The 19522-nt window shown below is 40.2% G+C and overlaps 1 protein-coding gene across 2 annotated transcripts; it reads left to right on the top strand.

The window, feature by feature from the left end:
* Window positions 1–637: 637 nt before the first annotated feature.
* Window positions 638–17844, top strand: ttbk2b (tau tubulin kinase 2b). 2 transcript variants are annotated; one of them, XM_041804508.1, is made up of 15 exons: window positions 638–818; window positions 1269–1391; window positions 1503–1650; window positions 3781–3854; window positions 3947–4087; window positions 4198–4302; window positions 7430–7495; window positions 7610–7702; window positions 7800–7925; window positions 8011–8168; window positions 8414–8603; window positions 11601–11815; window positions 11910–12357; window positions 13626–14320; window positions 16584–17844. In XM_041804508.1, exons 2-15 carry the CDS (start codon window positions 1323–1325, stop codon window positions 16927–16929), a joined length of 2874 nt encoding a protein of 957 aa, XP_041660442.1. In that variant the 5' UTR covers window positions 638–818; window positions 1269–1322; the 3' UTR covers window positions 16930–17844. The 2 variants fall into 2 exon arrangements, with proteins under 2 accessions (XP_041660442.1, XP_041660441.1); XM_041804507.1 differs by having other exon boundaries at window positions 638–811.
* The last annotated feature ends 1678 nt before the right edge of the window (window positions 17845–19522 follow it).

The following is a 19522-nucleotide window of genomic DNA, read 5'->3' on the forward strand; positions in this document are numbered from 1 at the left end:
AGATCTTGATCTCAATGGGTTTTCATCTGGTTAAATAAATACATTAAAATTGTAAAGGTTTGGAAGCAGGTAGGGTTGTCAAGATACAGTGCCTATAACAAGTATTCACCCCCTTGGATAGTTTACCCTTTTATGATTTTATAAATAAAATCATCTGTGTGTAGTGAATGTGTCTCAAGTGACTGTAGTATAAACACACCTGTGTCTGGAAGGTCCTGTCACTGGTTAATCAGTATTCCCTGGCTACCATTTCACCATGAAGATGAAAATCACTCCAAACAACTGGTTCTTGACACGGCTGTGGATGTTTTGTCAAGGGCACCAAAAATCACAATTGCTTCCCTGCTATTCTGTATTTAAGTCATCATTTTGTACTGTGACGGTAAAATACTGTTGGCTGCAGCGTTGCCTCTCTTTTTCTCTTCCCCTTTTGCACCGTAAGTAGTTCTGTTTACGTCCCTGTCACTCTGTGTTTCGTGTCATGTTTAATGTAGAGTTGCTTCTCTCTGTCCGTGTCATCAGGGATGTGGAGATGCAGAAGTTTGCGGCGCAATCAGGGGAGACTAGCGCTGTGACGTCACCAACGCCGCTGCTGAGAGGGAGCGCACGGGGCATCATCATTCCCCATCCAGTAGCAGCAGGCTAGCTGGCTAACTGTAGCTAACGGCAGCTATGGTCCAGTACCATTATCTCAGCTGTGAAATAAACCACGTCTTGGCATGACCTGGCTAACTAAGAATGAACACTAAGAGTATGGGGACTGCTTGGATTTTAAACACTGACTTGAACGGCAATAGTGCAACGAAGCGAGGTAAGAGGTCAGAGCGGTTTGCTATGCAATGGTTATCCCTGCAATCATGCTAGTTAGCTTGTTTACAGGACCACCGCAGTGAACGCCACTGCCTAGCGAGATTAACTTTCTTAAATCTAATCCCCTTTGACGTCGGGGTTATAGCCATTTATGAGCTGCAAATGCCGCTGCGCTTGCGATTGTGGTGCTATGGCACAGAGTCAACAAACCAGGCGACGCTAGCCGCTCTCTCTTAGTGACCATCTCCGCGTTACTTAGCGTCTATTATGATCCATGGAGACGTGATGTGTAGCTAACCGTTGAAGCAGAAATGGCATTCTCCACGTGTGTCTTTTCACGCACAATCACATCAAACCAGTCAGTGTTTCCCCAGCGTTTGCTTGCTCATTAGCATGCAGTGTACTATGCAGTGATTGCCAGAGAGGAAATGAATTTAAAATGTGCTCCATGTTTTCAGTGAGGGGCTTGCGTCACTGATGCCAGGTGCAGGCTGTAGCTGAGAGCACTCAGGATGAGTGGGGCTGGAGAGCACACAGACATCCTGTCAGTGGCAGACTTGGTCAGAGATAGATGGAAAGTGGTGAGTACGCCAGAAAAAGGAGATGTCACAAAATCATCTTAGGTCACACTCTTGCCCCAAGAAGAGCAACTGCGTGTTTGCACCTCACAGCAGTTATTTCTCTCTTTTCAGATGAGGAAGATCGGAGGAGGTGGTTTTGGAGAAATCTACGAGGTTTTGGATCAGTTGAGCCAGGCCACTGTTGCCTTAAAAGTGGAGTCTGCTCAACAACCCAAACAGGTGTTGAAGATGGAGGTGGCTGTGCTGAAGAAGCTTCAGGGTGAGTGATGGGATGCTGTCCTCTTGTCAGTAAAAGAGCAACAGAAAACCCCTGGGAGTGCTTGAGTTTCCTCCAAGAATTAGTTTTATTCAAGTTGTTTACATTATGCATTCTGTCATGTAGCTGAGATAGTTTGACACATCTCCTTGTTCTTTTTCTGTGTGTATTTAAGTAGAGGGGAAAGGGTACAGTACTACTGTACTCATGCAAAAGTACTCCAATCCAATCCAATCCAACTTTATTTGTTAAGCACTTTAAAACAACCACAGTTGACCAAAGTGCTGTACAGGAGAACAAATAAAAATACATAAAAAACATGGCAGCTCACAAGAGATAAAAGAAGAGCACTACATATAAAATACAGAATCAATTTAAAAGACATTAAACATAAGTAACATGAAAAGGCACGCATAAAAAATATCAAATAAATATAAAAGTCGACGACTACTGTGTGTGAAAGGCCAGAGAAAAGAGATGGGTCTTGAGAAGAGATTTAAAAACGGGTAGAGAAGAGTCTAAAGTGTCTAACATGCTGGGGTAGATCGTTCCATAGTTTTGGAGCCGCAACAGCAAATGCACGGTCCCCTCTGAGCTTCCGCTTGGTCTTGGGCACCTTCAGGAGCAGCTGATCAGCTGACCTGAGGGAGCGGGTGGGTCTGTATGGGTGTAGAAGCTCAGAGAGGTAGGGCGCTGCAAGACCATTTAGAGATTTAAAAGCAAATAAAAGAATTTTAAAATTAATCCTAAATTGTATGGGCAACCAGTGGAGTGAGGCTAAAATGGGCGAAATGTGGTTGTGTTTACGTATGCCAGTTAAAAGATGTGCAGCTGCATTTTGTACCATCTGAAGATGGGCCATGGAGGACCCACTAACCCCCACATACAATGCATTACAGTAATCTAGCCGAGTGGTAACAAAGGCATGGATTACCGTCCCAAAGTGCTGCTTTGAAAGAATTGGCTTTATTTTGGCCAGCTGCCTCAAATGGAAAAAGCTTGATTATACAACAGCATTAATCTGACTGTCAAGCGTAAGATCAGGGTCCACTTTAACCCCTAAGTTTGTGAAGGACTGTTTGGTGTACTGGGCCAGGGGACCCAGATGTACAGGAAGGGTCTCAGTGGTACCACCATAAACCATCACCTCTGTCTTTTTATCATTGAAATTTAGAAAGTTTAGAGCCATCCAGACCTTTATGTCATCAAGACACTTAAACAACAGTTGAACAGAGTACTCATTATTCTTTTTAAGAGGAATATAAATCTGACTGTCAGTTAATTTGGTTAAAACTGAGTAAAGTAAAAGTACTGGTCTATAAATCTACTCAAGAAAAAGTAAAATGTTTTTCATTTAAGTTTACTTAAAGTACTGAGTCGCTACTGGGGAGTTGTACAATAAAGTATGGTATTTTCTTAATGGGCAGGAACAACAAAATAATATGGAGCTTCTACCAGGTTGTTCATGTAAAGTCATGCTATTGTAATAAAGTGAAGTGTAACAATGGTTTTGGGATGTGGAATCATTCTCTCACTATGTGCTATTGTGTAGTAACAGAAGGGGAAAAAGTACAAGAATTGTGCACTTAAGTTAAAGTGCCATTGCTCTGGTTAAAACTTAAGTAGAAGTGAAATACTGACCTCAAAATGTTCTTTAAAAACTTCAAGAAGCCTACCCTAAAATGCTGCTCAAATACAGTACTTTGACTAGAAATAATTAGTTACTTTCTTCCTCTGGTTTTAAGCTGATATTAATGACAACACTGTACAATAATTTAAGTGTTATTGCCAGAACTTTGACATTTGGGGTGCTGGTTTGGCTCAGGTGGTAGAGCAGACACCCATAGACTGAGGCTGTAGTCTTCAATACACTGGTTGTGGGATCGATGCCTGTTCTTGCTGCATATTTGGTTCATATCTTTTCCCACTGTCTCTCCCCATAATACCTGTCCTATCTAATAAAGGCAAAAAAAAAAAACAAATCTTTTAAAAATTGACATATGCACACACTTTAACACCCTCTATATGTTCTTGGACATAGATATGCCTTTTGAAAAATGCAAACATCTGAGTAATTAATATTTTGTGTTGTATCTACTTAGTGATTTTTGTACGGCATTATTTCATTGACAGGCAAAGACCATGTTTGCCGCTTCGTGGGTTGTGGTCGTAATGACCGTTTCAACTATGTGGTGATGGAACTCCAAGTAGGTTTTCTTCCACTTGATGCTTATCAATATTATATTTGCTCCTGCAACATGAATCAAACATTAAATCTTGATTTCTTTTCTGTCTCAAGGGGAGGAATCTGGCAGATCTGCGCAGAACAATGACCCGAGCCACCTTTTCTATCTCTACAACTTTGAGACTTGGCAAGCAGATTTTGGAGGCCATTGAAAGCATCCACTCTGTAGGCTTTCTGCATCGGGATATTAAACCTGTGAGATGACCTGGTTGTTTATTTACTGTAATTGCATTTATGCGTATCATAGAAAATTTATATCTGTATAGCTGCTGTTTAACGTGCACATGTCTGTGTTTAACTCGTAGTCTAACTTTGCAATGGGGAGACTGGCGAGTACCTGCAGATGCTGCTACATGCTTGATTTCGGCTTGGCTCGCCAGTTTACAAACTCCAGCCAGGAAGTCCGTCCAGTAAGTACTCTGTTAGAGGTTTGGCACTTTGACAGTAAGTGTTAGTATAATAAAGGATCTCAAGAGAAATACAATCACATACTGCATGATTGAAAATGCTCATTTTGCTTTTATGTAGATGGTTAAGTTATTTTCTTGAAGTTACTGACGTCTTCATTTTAGGCAATGTAGTACCTCCCACAAAAGATGCATTGGCACGTACCCATGATTAATTCATTAATGAGCAGTCTAATATGTAATTTATAAAACTGTTGGTGAATGGCTTCACCAACACACAGATATAGCTTGCAGTTCTAAAGTTGATTTATTCCAGTAATTCAATTAAAAAAGTGAAACTCATATTTCATGTATCCATTGCACACAGACTGATGTATTTCAAGTGTTTATTTCTTTTAATCTTGATGATTATGGCTAACACCTAATGGAAATCCCAAATTCAGTATCTCAGAAAATTACAATATTGTGAAAAAGTTCTATATTGGAGACTTATGGTATCACACTCTAATCAGCTAATTAACTCAAAACACCCTCAGAGGTTTCCTGATTCTCTAAATGGTCTCTCAGTCTTGATCAGTAGCCTACACAATCATACAGAAGACTGCTGACTTGACAGATGCCCAGAAGACGATTTTGCCACCCTGCACAAGGGGGGTAAGACACAAAAGGTGAATGCTAAAGAAGCTTGCTGTTCTCAGAGGCTGTATCCAAACATATTAATGGAAAGTTGGATGGATGGAACAAATGTGGTTAAAAAAAAAAAAAAAAAAGATGCACAAGCAACGGGAGTAACCGCAGCCTTGAGAGGATTATGAAACTAAGCCCATTCAAGAAGTTTGGGGAGCTTCCTAAGGAATGGACAGCAGCGGGGATACTGCTTCAAGTGCCACCATGGATCCAAAACGTGGGCTACAACTGTTTAACCTGACACCCCAGATGGATTTGTTTCACACATCCATCTGGGAAACCTCCCCTGGACTGTGTTTGTAAAGGGCAGAGCCTTTGAAAAAAAAAACTCAGAGGGTGATTGGATGAACGTTCTGTCTGTCATATCTTTACGGGCCAAGGAGCAATGCTGTTCTTTGTTCTTTTAACGAAGAAATGTCGTCCGTCAAGTTCTGATAAAACTGAAGCTATAGCAGCATCCATGCTAATCTCTATGATTGCACCAGCCTCTTGTCACTGCTTTCTTATGTCACGACTCTGTTGCGCCTGGGAGTACTGCCTCTTACTCCTGACTGGTCCTGTCACTTTCTGACAGGGCCCAATCTGTTCAGATGGGATCTTTGCAAGATGGATTTGCCGGTGAGAAATATGGAAACGGGCGAATCCATCTGCTTTGCAAGGTTAACAACTATTGCATTCCTTGTGTCAAGCCAGTCTTGAACCAGACACAATGCCAGTGTTAAAAAATCTTTTTTATTTTATTTTATTTTATTTTTTTTCGTTTTCAGTAATATTCTAATTTTTGGAGATACTGAACATTAGGTTTTCATTAGCTGTAAGCCATAATTACCAAAATTAAAAGTAACAAACATTTGAAATAGATCAGTCTGTGTGTAATGTGTATATATATATATATATATATATATATATATATAGATATATATATATATATATATATATATATATATATATATATATATATATATTCTGAAAGCCTACCTGTTTACACTGCAGCAACAAAGTCAGAAGATGTATTGTTTCAATAGCAATTGCTCTCAGAGCCACTCACTTTAGGGTGATATTAGAATTGGCTTTATTAGCCAAGTATACTTACACAACAAGGTATGTACAAGAACTCAACATTAAATACAAACAAATAGAACAGAGAAAAGAATTTAAAAATCAAGATTTAAATATGTACAAGCTCTTAGGTATTTTTTCTATATGCAAGTTTGTGTGCATTGATAGTATGGTTGCAAAATGTGCAAAGGGTTAATTAGTAAAAATGTGCTTGTGAGGTGAGGCATTTTTCCACAGTGAAGTTTTCTTACACAGTTTGAGTACACAAAAAAATGAATTAGATCAAATGTGCATATGAGGTGCAATGTTTATTTCTTAAGTTACTGCACAATTAATATGTCTTTACAAGAAAGACAGTACTGTGCATTAACTGTTTTTTTTGTGTCTTTATCATTATGATGAATCACATTTACTGTACAATTCCTGCAGTGTGATTCATCACAAATTCCACTTTGTCATCAGTATTGTCATGCAACAACAGTGCAGGTTAACAGCACATATCAGCTAAGTCTTGTTATAGCTAAGATATCTACTAAAAACAGTTGTTTTTAGTAGATATCTCATTTTTTTATGTTTTTCTTGTTAAATATGAGAATTGTGTAAAAATAACATTCCCTTATAATACAACAGTTTATATCCAATTTGCAAAATGAGTCAAAATCATCACAATTACATATTTTTTCACAATTGTTCAGCCCTAGTTTAATCTAAAATTGTGTTGGCTATAGTATAAAATGAACTATTACTTGTAATTGTTGGAAAGTACATGAGATGAGGAACTTAAGAAATAATCGCGTAATAAATCACGATCGCAATATTAGGTTAAAAAAAATTGCAATTCGATTGTTCCCAAATTGTTTAGCTTTAATTCAAAGCATGACTTTATCTGATGGAATAATCTGCTTGAACGAAATTTTTTTTGGCATTCAAAGTGAGGTTTCCATTTCCCACTTTTCTGTTTGCCACGTCCAAAAACCAGCCACCAAGGATTTGTCAAACTGACTTGTAGGCAGCATCTCCAGCCGATTCGAGCTGCAGTGGCTCAGTTCAGACAGCTGCAACTATCGCCAGCGGCGTCCTAAAACGGCCTCACGTTGTGAATCTTTTGTCCTGGCCTTTACAATGCACATGTCTGCTATGCTTCCCTTAAAAACAATGCTAACTCAGTGACCCTCGTCTGACATTAACATGTGTAGATCCCAAGAAGATTTAGAGACCTGAGATTGAGATGTGTCATCATGATAACACTGTAAATCAATTTTCCTTAAAATAAAAATGTATAGATATCAGTTATTTAGGATTGTTCTGGTTGCCTTAAACTAAGTTTTGTATTTTTTTTTTTTACATCAATGTGGCGATGGATTATATCTTCATTCTCTTTCAGCCTCGTCCTGTGGCAGGCTTCAGAGGAACTGTGCGATATGCTTCAATCAATGCTCATAAGAATAAGGTCAGAATGGACTGGAGACATTTCTCCATGAAGTCCTTTCTTTAGTAAATCATCTTCTTTTTTTCTTACTTTTTATCCTTATAAATACTCAAACTTATGTTTCATTTCCTGTAGGAAATGGGCCGCCATGATGACCTGTGGTCCCTCTTCTACATGCTTGTTGAGTTCACTGTTGGTCAGCTTCCCTGGAGGAAAATTAAAGACAAAGTATGCCTTTTTGAATTTTGATTAGTGTATATAATAGGTTAAGTAAGCAAATTAGTCCTAACACTAATCCCCCACTAATCCCCCCCCTTGTTTTCAGGAACAAGTAGGAAATCTAAAAGAGACGTATGACCATCGACTAATGCTCAAGCACCTTCCTTCAGAGTTCAGTACATTCCTGGATCACATCCTGACCTTGGACTACTTCACAAAGCCTGACTATCAGGTGTCTTTTTTTGTTTTGAGTATTTTTGTATATGCTGTCTGTTTTTCCCTTTCCGGCTGCTGACACTATGCATTTTCTGCAACAGCTCCTGATGTCAGTGTTTGAGAGTGCCATGAAGAGCCACAGTGTGCTGGAGAACGACCCATACGACTGGGAGAAATGTGATTCAGAGGATATACTGACCATCACTGCCGCAGCAACCACTGCTCAGCAGCTCACCCGCCTCACTCCTGCCTACTTGGGGTATTTAAACTTAAAGAGAGCTCCACCACTTGTTATACCTTTTTATTCTGTTAATTGATGTTGGCTTGTTGTTGCAGCTTTCTATTTGAACTCCTTCTTTCACAGTCTGTGAAGCACATATTCAGATATATAGCTGCAGCTTTTTTTAGACCAGAAATCTGCGCAGTCAGAGATCCCTGAGAAGAGACTGCTCTAAATTGTGCTGTGGAAATGAGCTGGAAGGTGACCTTCTCTCTCCTCCACAGCATGGCTAACGCTTCGGTGCTGCCGGGTGAGCTGCAGAGAGAGAACACAGAGGATGTCCTGCAAGGGGAGCGCCTCAGTGATGCAGACAACTGCCCCCCTATCCCCACACCGACCACCCCAGGTGGAGACGTGTGGGAAGAGATGGACCGCAACCGAAACCATAAACACGCCCAACCGATGATTAGGAAGGTCAGGGCAATGTTGTTCACTGTAAACACTTTTTCCTACCACTGCTGTCAGTTTAATTATTCTTATGTTAATGCTTCTGTTCCTGTGCAGAGAATCGTAGCCTCTAGTGTATACAGATCACACTTCACCTTAAAATATAATTACAGCTTTTACCCCGACAACCTTTACTCATCCATTTCTCTTGGACTTGGCAAAAAAATTCCTACTCTTGTGGTTTCCTGTCTTCTAGACACTTGAAGCTCCTGTGAGGAGTTTTTAATCTGATTATGAAATGGACTGAAATTCATGGTTATGTCTCTTTATGACCTACAAAGGCAAAAGAATCCATCAGAGTTAAAGTTTGATCTTTCTATATAGTAATCTTTAGTGCCTGTTAGTGCTACCACAGGGTAGGTGTCAGAGAGGCGAATAAGAGCACCCTGAAGAAGCAGCCTTAGTTAGTTTCCATGGGAAGAATATGTTTTGCATCTATAATGAAGTGGGACGATACATATTTTAAAACCTTAACAGTTGATATGCTTAATTTCTAATGCAACACAAATAATAATGTTGGATTCCCAATGCTATTTTTCACACTTTTGTCAGTTTGTAATTAACCCTATACATGCTCAAGTTTCAGTGAAACATATTGCATCACAAAATCATTATTTGCAGTGCTTTTACTTTAGATTTGATTGTACTGTACACCTAAGTTATTTTATTTCCAAACAAGTATTACATTTTGAAAGAGAAAAAAAGAATTGTCTGCTAAATCACAAAATTAGAGTACTCTGCACCTGGATGGTAGGGATGGCCCTGACACATTGCTTCTTGTTTAACTGTGAAAAACGTTACAGTAAAGTACAGCATAAATTAATAGAGGGAAAAAATGAAGTTTAAATTCGTACAAGCTTTTGTTAGTTTTTTCCTAGTAAATGCAAGTCAGTGTACATTGATAGCATGGTTGTAAGATATGCAAGTGGGGATCAGGAATGCTGGCAAGATATAACCAGAAGTATAAAAAAAATGCATAGATGTGGCAGATTCACATGAGATAGATGAGATAATATAATGTTTCAAATAATCAAACTGGCATTTAAAGGGTTAAAATCTTGAGAATAATTGAATGTTTGGTAGTTTTGAGCAAGTCTGAAGTTGTTTAAGAGAATAATAGAAAAAAAAACAAAGAAAAATATACTGATGTATGGTGATTTAATGGCACTTTTTTTGTACATGTACATTTTTGCCTCGAAGGTGTCAGGAGGGTGCCCTCATGTTAAAGCTGGCACTAAAAAATATTAATGCTATCAAATCAATTTTATTGCAGATCTTTGACCCATACAAGACTCTTATCAGCACCAAAGCCCCTTCTTTCCACTATTAATTTTATGGAAAATAATTCACTTTTTGTGTTTTTTTTCCTAGTAAAAAATAAAATATCTCAAATAATCAAACTGGCATTTAAAGGGTTAAAATCTTGAAAATAATTGAATGTTTGGCTGTTTTGAGCAGGTCTGAAGTTGTTTAAGAGAATAATAGAAAAAAAAACAAAGAAAAATATACTGATGTATGGTGATTTAATGGCAGTGTTTTGTATGTGTACATTTTTGGCCTCAAAGGTGTAAAGAGGGTACAAAATTAATTGAGAGAGTATAAATTGCATGTAAGTAAAACATGTTGGATTTCAAAAATTTAACTAGAAAGAAAAGTTCCTGTAAAAATTCATGTCACAGGCTGTAAAACTGAAAAAATGATCACAAATTAAAAAAAATAAAAAGTTGCAAAAAATGGCCAAAAATGCCCGAGGAGGGCTCAAGGGTTAAGTAACAGTTAATAGATTGATTAGTGCATATGTGATTATGAGTTGAGACATTTTACCACAGTGAGCTTTCTTATAGTATTTGAGATATAGTAAAGCAGTTAAAGGCAGTACAGGATTTTTTACATTAGGCAGGGCTAAGCTTAAATAAAAAGCCTGGGGTAAGCAACTGTGTCCGTGTCAGGTTGTTTTGGCGCACGGTGCTGTGTAACGCCTACCAGAAGGGATGAGTTTAACCAATTAGTGTCCAGGGTGTGTTGTGTCTGTAGCAATGTTACCTGCAGCAATGATCAAATAACATCTCTTACCTTTTGTAATGATTTATATAGCAGGGGAGATATGTATGTGAAGGTTTATTCTGAATGAGGCAGTGCATTGCAGCCATTAGTGTTAGAGTGCAAGAGTATAGGAGGATATTGTCAGTCAGGAGCCTCAGAAAAATGTTGAAAGCACAATTCAGCATGTTTCAGTTGGTGTAATTGTGCAAGTGATCTACTAGCAGATGTTTCTCTCTTGCACACAGGTGATGATATTTATTTATTAAGTAAAAGACAGAAAAATAGGTAGACAAATACACTTGGGTGGATGTACAGCAAATACACCTGGGTGGTCCACCCAAGTATGGTGTATGTATGGGAAACACTGGAGTAAAAGAGACAGAGGGACTGTCATCTAGTGAGTCCCTTGCAGAAATATAAATTAAAAAAGGAAATGATCTGCACATATAGTGCTGTGGGCCACCCAGATGCCTCTGTGTGTGGGAACACTGGTGTGCAACGTTCACAGCAAAATCTCCCCCTGGTGCTACAATGCTTGCAAAGCTCTATTCAATCACACATGTAAGAGATAAGATGATGATGAGAAAGAGATGTCAAAGGCATACAGTGTCCTTTGCTATTTCTAAAAGGGAATATTGATTGAATAATTTGTTTGACAGATTTCAATTGTCCCTTAAGTGTACCAATTTTAAGTGTATCCAGAGGTACCTCTATTTCCCTGGTTCTTGCACATATCCAAGATAAGATCAGCGGACTATTTCGTCCACAAAGTTTACCAAGATAAACACAAAAAGATCCTCATAGCGGCTTTAAGTTTGTGAAATCTTGCTGGCTTTTAAAATGCTTACGTGCTACAGTTTCTGTGAAGAAGAAGAATGCTTTTCTTTAAAGCTTGTCTTTTGTTGGTGCTGTCATCAAAAGGTGGTGAGTGAGGATGAACACAGTCAGAACCAGGGGAACCAGAGTCCAAACACCGGCTCCATGCAGAGTTCTCCTAGGCGGGTGCGGTCAGAGACAATGTTCTTGGAGCGAGCTGCACCTCTGCTCCGGAGGATGAGACACAGTCAGAGCCTAGCGTTTGAAAAGAGGCTAGCACCTGAACCCAAACCAACCATTGAGCGCTTCCTTGAGGCCTAGTAAGTACCAGCACATTATATATCAACCATGACAGCTCGTGATTTTAATATAAAGATAGAAACTCACCATAACACTCTCAACTATTTGTTTCAGTTTGGGCAAACAGCGTCCACTCCTTCCTCATGTTGGGGAGAAATCCATTCCTGAGCGGTTGCAGTCAACCTCCTGCAATGAGGAACACTCTGGCACCGCCACCCCTGACCCAGAGGAGGGTGCCGCGAGCAGTGGCTTTGTGGCTGTGAACCTTAGTCCTGTTCCCCAGGAGGGAGACTCTCAGGAGTGGGTGATGCTGGAGCTAGAGCAAGGTAGCGGTTCAGGAGGCACCAAACCTCCAGGTGATGACAAACCTGGGACGCAGACACCCGCCGAGACTGAGAACCAGTCCTCTGAGCCGCAGGATGGTCAGTCAACAGGAGTGCCGAGCAGCCCCGTCCTCTCACAGATGGCAATGCCCGGTACATGGTTACTGGGTCACAGGAGACTGCCGGGGATGCTGGGACAAATGCCCTCAGTCATTATGGGTCGACCTCAGATGGACCAGGTAGGGCTGAACAAAACTGTTGTGGTGCATAAAGTGAAAGTAGCGCATTGATATTCTTTACAACATTTGCTTGGACTTGAACTTTGATTGTTCATTAAACCCTCTATCAGCATTCTATATTAATTTCCCCATGGTTAGCATTCTCCCATTTCCCATCTTCTTCCCACTTATCTGGATCTTTGCTAAGATGTTTCTGCATGCATATCAGAGAAAAAAACAAGCCCTGAAGTCAAAAGAACTGCCTCCCGATCTCAGCGACAGGAATGTTGCAAGGCACAGATTGGGGGAAGGCTACAGAAAAATTCTGCTCCACAGACTGTTCCCAAGAGCACAGTGGCCTCCATAATTCTCAAATCAAAGTTTAGAGCAACTACTACTCTTCCAAGAGCTGTGTTTTTTTTCCAACTCTGCCAGAGTCTCAGGCAGCTGCTGCAACATGCTTAACGTAACAAAGTGATTTGTGACAGAAAACAACAAAAATTGAATCCCAGACCTCTTGTGCTACTGCTCTGTCAGGTTGCCACTGTCTGCACTGCAGCCTATTTGCTGGGGTGGTTTATCTCTGTGTCATTTTAGCCCAGCACAGCAGGAACATCTAAACCTGCTGAAGGTGGATTTTAAGTAATGACTTGCTTGTCTTAAATCCAGGATGATAAAAAGAAACCAGCTGGAGTTTTGCCTCATTCTCAAAGCATCAAAGCAACTCCCTTCTCTTAGCTGTGTAATACACCGCTCAAGTTCATTGTTTGTGTTGATAAATGCAACGTATTTTTGACGAGTGGGTCACAAAACAACTCCCTACTTGTCATGTTGATGAAAAGACCTTTATTATGAAGGTGCATTATCAGGAAATGAGATGCTTTTAAGCCAATTAATGAGAACTCAGACTCCTGAAATACAAATGCAAATCACATGAATGTGCCTAGGAACTAAAAAAGTTGGTGGCCTTAACTTGTGTTTTCATGTAAGATTTTAAAACCAAACGTATGCTTTATCAACTTCGTGTCATGACATGAATCTGATCCTGGCTTCCCAGAGCAGACATTACTGCTTCATTTTTTATGATTCTAACTTAATTTTATATGCTACAAGATTTTTTGTTTAGCTGAAATTTGACCTGGTGGTTAATGCACAGTTTTCTTTTATATAATGTCATTGCTTCACTATACTTTTGAAAAAAGATACAACAGAATTAAGTTTTCAAATCTTTTATATTTTTGTCTCATTTTGGACTTAATTTTCTCTAACAGTTATCAATCTCTTCTCAGTCCTCCAGCTATGGGCCACAGTCACCTATACAGGAGAAAAGTGATGCGATACCACTGGAGGCGCCGTGTGGGAAATCAGACAAACTTTCCGAGGAACCCTTACAAGATGTAGAAAGACTGGTGTTAGCTCCGGTGCCAAGCTCAGCCAAAGGCCCCACTACTCACCTGACAACCGACAGAGACCCAGAGAGCGATTCTGGTCTGCCCGATCGATCCTCTGAGCCCAATCAGCAGCCTCAAGCCGACACAGCAGGAGGCGCTGTAGAGAGCACTGTCTCCTCCTCCCCACCACCAGCTCTGCTCAGAAGAAGAGACTCTCCCCTGTCCCCGAGACTGAGTCGAATCCCAGTACGAGATCCCAGTGCCCCCCTGGACTCTCCGAGCAGGGAACTCAACATGGAGAGGCGCCACCGCTGGAGCAGTCCGGTCCCTGGCTCCCCAACCCACTCACCCTCTCCCTCTCTGTCCTGTGACAACCTCCCTGGTGCTTTTCCAAAAGACAGACTCTCTTCTGAGCGAGGTTCCAGGTCTGACTGTGCCGGAGAAGACCCTCTGTCACTCTCCTCTTCATCAGGGAGTAAAAGTAAGATCCCACGTCCTGTGAGTGCCACCTTTGTACCGGAGCAGCTCACAGGCAGGTTTCTGCCCCGACCACCTCCTGGAAAACCACCCATCCGCCCGTGTGTGGACAACAGGTACGACATTTTCTCTGAAGGGTTTTTAAAAATGAACAGTGTTCCTCAGATTTGCACAAAATACTTTCTTGATGGTTCTTAATTGACAAATGCTTAAGCTGTAAACTCTAATGCTAGGTTCAGACCAGGATGTAGAAAAATTTAAAGCATTATAATTGGATTTTTTTCCCAACCTGCGAAGATTTATGTTTGAACAGGGTCCCCATACAACCCACAAACATTTTCCTTCCCAAGTAGTGTCAGTAGTTTCTGGACAGTAGTAATAAGAATAGAATAATAGGTTACACCCCTGAGACACATCTTACTGTAGCACCTGCAGGCTGAATGACACAAAGGAAACGTTATAACTGTGATATCCAAAATTTCATATGATGTTAGAAATGTTATTTTTCAAATGCAGAAATATAAGTCACTTCTGGCCAATGACTATAATCTTGTCATGTGTTGATTAGACTAAAACAGTTATAATACAGAATAATGTTGCAATAGTTAGTATGTTTGGTTCTGCTCAAGTTGTGCTATCTAGCTTGTTGCATGCAAAATTTTAAAGTTTGTGATTCAGCCCTGGCTCTGAGCGCTGGTTTTAAATGTGGGCTGGACATAGTTGGGAATACTAGATTATGACACAAAGACCAGAAGAGTTGGACTTTTCCACAATATTTTGAGATGGTGCATTTTTACATTTTGTGAGCTGTAAGCCATAATAAGCAAGATTAAAACAACGGATGTCTTGAAATATTTTACTTTGTAGGCGATGAATCTAGGAGTTATGGATGTTTAACTTAAGTAAATCGCAATAAAAATGATCTTTTTTATGATATTCCAATTTTTTAGATGCGCCTTTATATGGATTAAAAAAATAGAAGTTTGCAACTACACTTACCAGCCACTTCATTAGATTAAGATGTCTTGCTGAAATTCAAACTGAGCATCAGAATGGGGAAGAAAGGGGATGTAAGTGACTTTGAACGTGGCATGGTTGCTAGTTTCAGTTGGGCTGAGTATTTTTGAAACTGCTGATCTACTGGGATTTTCATGCACAACCATCTATAGGGTTAACAGAGAATGGTATGAAAAAGGGAGAATATCCAGTGAGCAGCAGTTGTGTGAATGAAAATGCCTTGTTTAGGTCAGAGGAGAATGGGCACATTGGTTTCAGATAATAGATAAGCAACGGTAGCTCAAATAACCACTCGTTACAACCAAGGTGTGCAGAATATCATCTCTGAACGTACAACATGCCAAACCTTGAAGCAGATGGGTTACACGAGCAGACCACACCAGGTGCTACTCCTGTAAGCTTAGAAAAGGAAACTGAGGCTGCAGTTCACAGAAGTTTACCAAAATTGGACAGTAGAAGAATGGAAAAATATTGCCTGATGAGTCTCAATTTCAACTGCGACACACAGATGGTGGGGTCACAATTTGGCACAAACAACATGAATGCATGGATCCATCCTGTCTTGCATCAATGGTTCAGGCTGGTGGTGTCCATATAATGCTTTGGGGGATATTTCCTGGCACACTTTTGGCCTTCCAGTACCAACTGAGCATCATTTAAACACAACAGCCTACCTCAGTATTGTTGCTGACAATATCCATCCCTTTATGACCACAGCGTATTCATCTTCTGATGACTATTTCCAGCAGGATGAAGCATCATGTCACAAAGCTCAAATCATCTCAAGCTGGTTTCTTCAACATGAAGAGTTCACTGTACTCCAATGGCCTCCACAGTTAACAGATCTCAATCCAATAGAGCACCTTTGGGATGTGGTGGAATGGGAAATTTGCATCATTGGTGTGCAGCCGACAAATCTGCAGCAACTGCGTGATGCTAACATATCACTATGGATCAAAATCTCTGAGGAATGATTCCAACACCTTGTTTAAACGATGCTATGAAGAATTAAAACAGTTCTGAAGGCAAAAGGGGATCCAACCCAGTACTAGCATGGTGTAGATACTGAAGTGGCCGGTGTGTGTACATTTAGGCAAGTTCAAGTATTGTCTGTGTATGGGAAGCAGATTGTTTTGACTTGCAGTGAATCATTTCTGATAGCAATGTTTCCTTTTAATTCAGTTTTGGCTGGATTTTTTTTCTCAAGTGAGACTAAAAAGAGACGTAACTTATCACAAAAGGGGCTCATGTGGCCTGAGAGATACGGGTTAAGTATGTGTCATCTGCTTTTAGATAATACAAAGAAAAGAAAGATTTGTATCTAATTCAAGAGAAACTATTTTTTCTGTCATGTTTCTCCAGACGGCGGCGGTTAAGAGTGCGTGCGAGCAGCACCAGTGACGCAGACTTCCTGGCCAGTCTTACTCAGCTCATGCAGGACCGCAGCGGGATGCTCTTCAGCCCTCCTCCTCGCCCTCGCAGCTCCTCCTCCTCCCTGCAGCGCTCGCTAAGCTCCTCCCCATCCCGACAGGAGATGCGCGAAGGTGGGGCGCTGCAGGGACGCAGCCGCTCTCCGTCCAGTTTCTCTGGTTCGCCTCCTGCCCGGCACGCCTACCCACAAGAACGCTCCGCAGGGCAGTGGGGTCACAGCTCCAGGGGAAGAGGTCTGATCCACGAGGGGAAAGGATTGGGCAAAGTGAATCGATGACTGAATTTACATGAGTGACTGATTCAGATGGTGCAACTGTAGCCAGAGACTGTGTCACATCCAGTCCCTGATAGCATGTGTAAATACAGTATTTACTCAAGGGAATGTACTGTATGTAATGTAAAATGTATGATAAATTGTATGTATTTATTTATTTATTTATTCATTGGATGTGTCTCTAAGAACACTTGATGATGTGGTCGATGCGTGCAGTTGAAAGAAGGTTGAGTAGATTGCCAACTCTTTACCTCTCATGATTTTCACTCCTCTCTTAATGCTCCATGTAGGCCTAATATGAGACCAAAAAGATCATATTTAATACTTGAGGGATGTAAAAAATTATGCTAATTGTAGATATGTACCATTAGAGAAATGGTGAACACTAATAGATACTAGTACTCACGTTAGGGACACTAATAGTAAATAACAAGCAGTATACCAAGCTCAGCATTCATGAACAGAAGCAGGGCATGCAGCCCCATCTATGACCTCACTCCTGTTAAACTGCTAGATTAATTCTTCTATGTGACAAATGCTCATTATTGAATTGCTCATATCACAGTGTAGTAGTGTGCTTTTACGTTGCTAGAAAAGTATTTTTCATGCAAAAAGGCGTCGGCATATTAGAATGTACATGTAAGTGCACTCATACTTGAGTATTGTAAAAGTGCATGAGATTCATTTCAATTGTTTTTTATTCATTTGTACAATCATCTAAGACATCTGTATTTTTATTGAGCAGCTTCTGATCAAAGTACATCCTAATGTAGACCAGCATCAATGTGCATTTTCTGTTTCTTGCATCATAAGAAAGAGAAAAGTGACAAAATTGTTACATTGTTTTCATCATGGCTTTTTGTTTTTGCATTCTGTTCTCAGTGCAATCAAAATACTTATTAAAATAATTGAATTAAATAAAGTCTAGGTCTTAAATTATTGCTTTTTTGCCTCAAATCCTGGGGTTTTCATCATGATCAAATGCTCTTTTCAAGTAAATTTTCACATTAACCCTTTATGGGTTATGTGATACAGCAAGACCAAATTTTTTTCAGCCAATCAGTTGAGATCAATCAACATTACAGGAAGTGAAATCACAAAAAAACTGGTGGTACCGCCATAACTTAAACAGTATTCTGCCTCAGAGAGACAGTAGATACTCAGACTCTGTTTCATTATGCATACACTTTGTGCATTTTCTTTTACCATTAACAAGCAAGTAACCATGTATGGTCACTTCCTTTACCTTGATTTCCACCATAATAATGAAAAAAAGTAAATGAGACAGAAGTAAAAAGCATTGGGATGTCCACAATATTATTCTAGGGTTTAAATGTAGGATTTCCAAATATTTAAATGAATGCCCTTTAAGGCGTTAAAGATATAATGTGGCTTTTGGGAAGATGTTAAATCAATGTCCCGCTTCAGCACCAGTCTGAGGCCATGCCTCCACTGTTCCTCGGTACACCATTCTCTTCCTCTCCCTCCCCTCCCTCTGTGTTCTGACTGAAGGCAGATGTTTGCAGGACTGATTCTCAATCAGAAAGTCAGCCCAAAATGTATTCAGCTTTCCTTCTATTAAGCGTTTAGGACCAAACCAAGTCTTGTCTTTGTAAGATAGGTTTTGTTTGCCTGTTACTATGCTCTACCAGATAAGGTGATCACAGAGCAATAAATTTGTGCCATAGCATTACCTACAGATATGAGGGACTACACAGTTGTAACTCACAAATTTATCTTAAGCAACAACTCCCAGAAAGACTGTAAAAAGACTTGTATTTACTTCATCTGTTTAAATGTTTAAAGGAATTACATGCTAGCTTAGAGCTTCATCTGGTTGATAGAGTGGCTATTTTTCCAGTCTGTCGTGGTAGTCCCTTTATGACACATCTGTCTCTCTACACCAACTCCATTCTTATTTTGCTTGGCCAGTTGGTTTGTTTACGCTTGTGACTTTTGAATGCACAGAGTGCTCTGTGTTCTCATTGGAAAACACATTAACATGACAGAACAAATCATAGAGTGTAGAGAGAAAGATCAGACATGCTAGACTTCCCAGGGCTTCACAGGGCTTTGATTGTTGTGACGCTACACAGGACAAAAATTATTGATATGTGTGGCTGGCATATCCTGAAAGACTGAGACTGCAAGATTAGGCTGTAATAGTGCTTAAACATGCCGTAAGACCTCAGCTGTAGAATTTGTGTTTGTTCTTCTTGACTGTACTCTGACAGCGACACTCCACCATTGTGTGGCTATGTACAGCATCCCTGAGTGGGTGGATCTGTCCCTCTTCCCGATGGCATGGATTACATTTAGAGAGGTTATGTTAACATGGAAAGAGCATGTATGAAACATGTTGTGTCTCTGTGTGATTTAGTAGAACTAGTTTCAGTGAGAAAGTAGTGGCATCTTTAGAGTCCTAGTCAGAATTGAGCTCAATCAGAAAGATAATTAAAACATTGCTGAACAATGCTCATACAAACAAAATTCTGGATCGTATACTCTAGTTGAACTCAAGTCACCCCAGCTCAGACTCTGGCATCCCTCCCCTGAGAACAACTGCTTGTCAAATTCTGTTGAAAAAGCCTTTTTG

The sequence above is a fragment of the Cheilinus undulatus genome, linkage group 14 (assembly GCF_018320785.1).
Source record: "Cheilinus undulatus linkage group 14, ASM1832078v1, whole genome shotgun sequence".
NCBI classification, from domain to species: Eukaryota; Metazoa; Chordata; class Actinopteri; order Labriformes; family Labridae; genus Cheilinus; species Cheilinus undulatus.